Source organism: Chaetura pelagica, unplaced genomic scaffold (assembly GCF_000747805.2).
Source record: "Chaetura pelagica isolate M959 unplaced genomic scaffold, ChaPel_1.0 scaffold1407, whole genome shotgun sequence".
NCBI classification, from domain to species: domain Eukaryota; kingdom Metazoa; phylum Chordata; class Aves; order Apodiformes; family Apodidae; genus Chaetura; species Chaetura pelagica.
The window spans coordinates 196950-197382 of record NW_009953954.1 but is presented as its reverse complement, the minus strand read 5'-3'; the positions used below and the strand labels follow the sequence as shown (position 1 = coordinate 197382).

Here is a 433-nt window from a genome sequence, read left to right as displayed (position 1 = left end):
TGGAGGCGGGCGGCCAGGAGCAGTACAGGCACAGGCAAGGGTCATGTCTGGGTTCTGTGGCAGCTGGTGCCCACCTGCACCCACCCACCAGGAGCCCAGGGCAGCCGGATCATTGGGGGGAAGGCAGCAGCACCCCACTCCCGGCCCTTCATCGCCTCCATCCAGATAGATGGGCAGCACGTCTGTGGGGGCTTCCTGGTGTGGCCCAAGTGGGTGATGACAGCAGCCCACTGCCTCATTCCCAGGTGAGCCAGGTTCCCACAGGGGGCACGTGCCACCACACGCGGGACCACTTCAAAGAGATACCCCCATCCCAGGGGTTAAATAATCCTGGATTAACCCCTTCCCACCCACAGTCCCCCTGAGCCCTCCTTGCCAGCCCCTACCCCATCTCCCCCGGCAGCACCTGCTCAGGACCCCTCTCCCACCGGCG

The 433-nt window shown here is 65.1% G+C and overlaps 1 protein-coding gene across 1 annotated transcript in view; it reads left to right on the top strand.

Moving 5' to 3' along the window:
- Positions 1-249, top strand: part of LOC104392446 (granzyme M-like) — a 2260-nt gene extending 2011 nt beyond the window's left edge. Inside the window, exon 4 of the mRNA XM_010001847.1 lies at positions 64-249. Within this exon, the coding sequence (XP_010000149.1) occupies positions 64-249 (186 nt within the window). The remainder of the gene's footprint in view (positions 1-63) is intronic.
- The last annotated feature ends 184 nt before the right edge of the window (positions 250-433 follow it).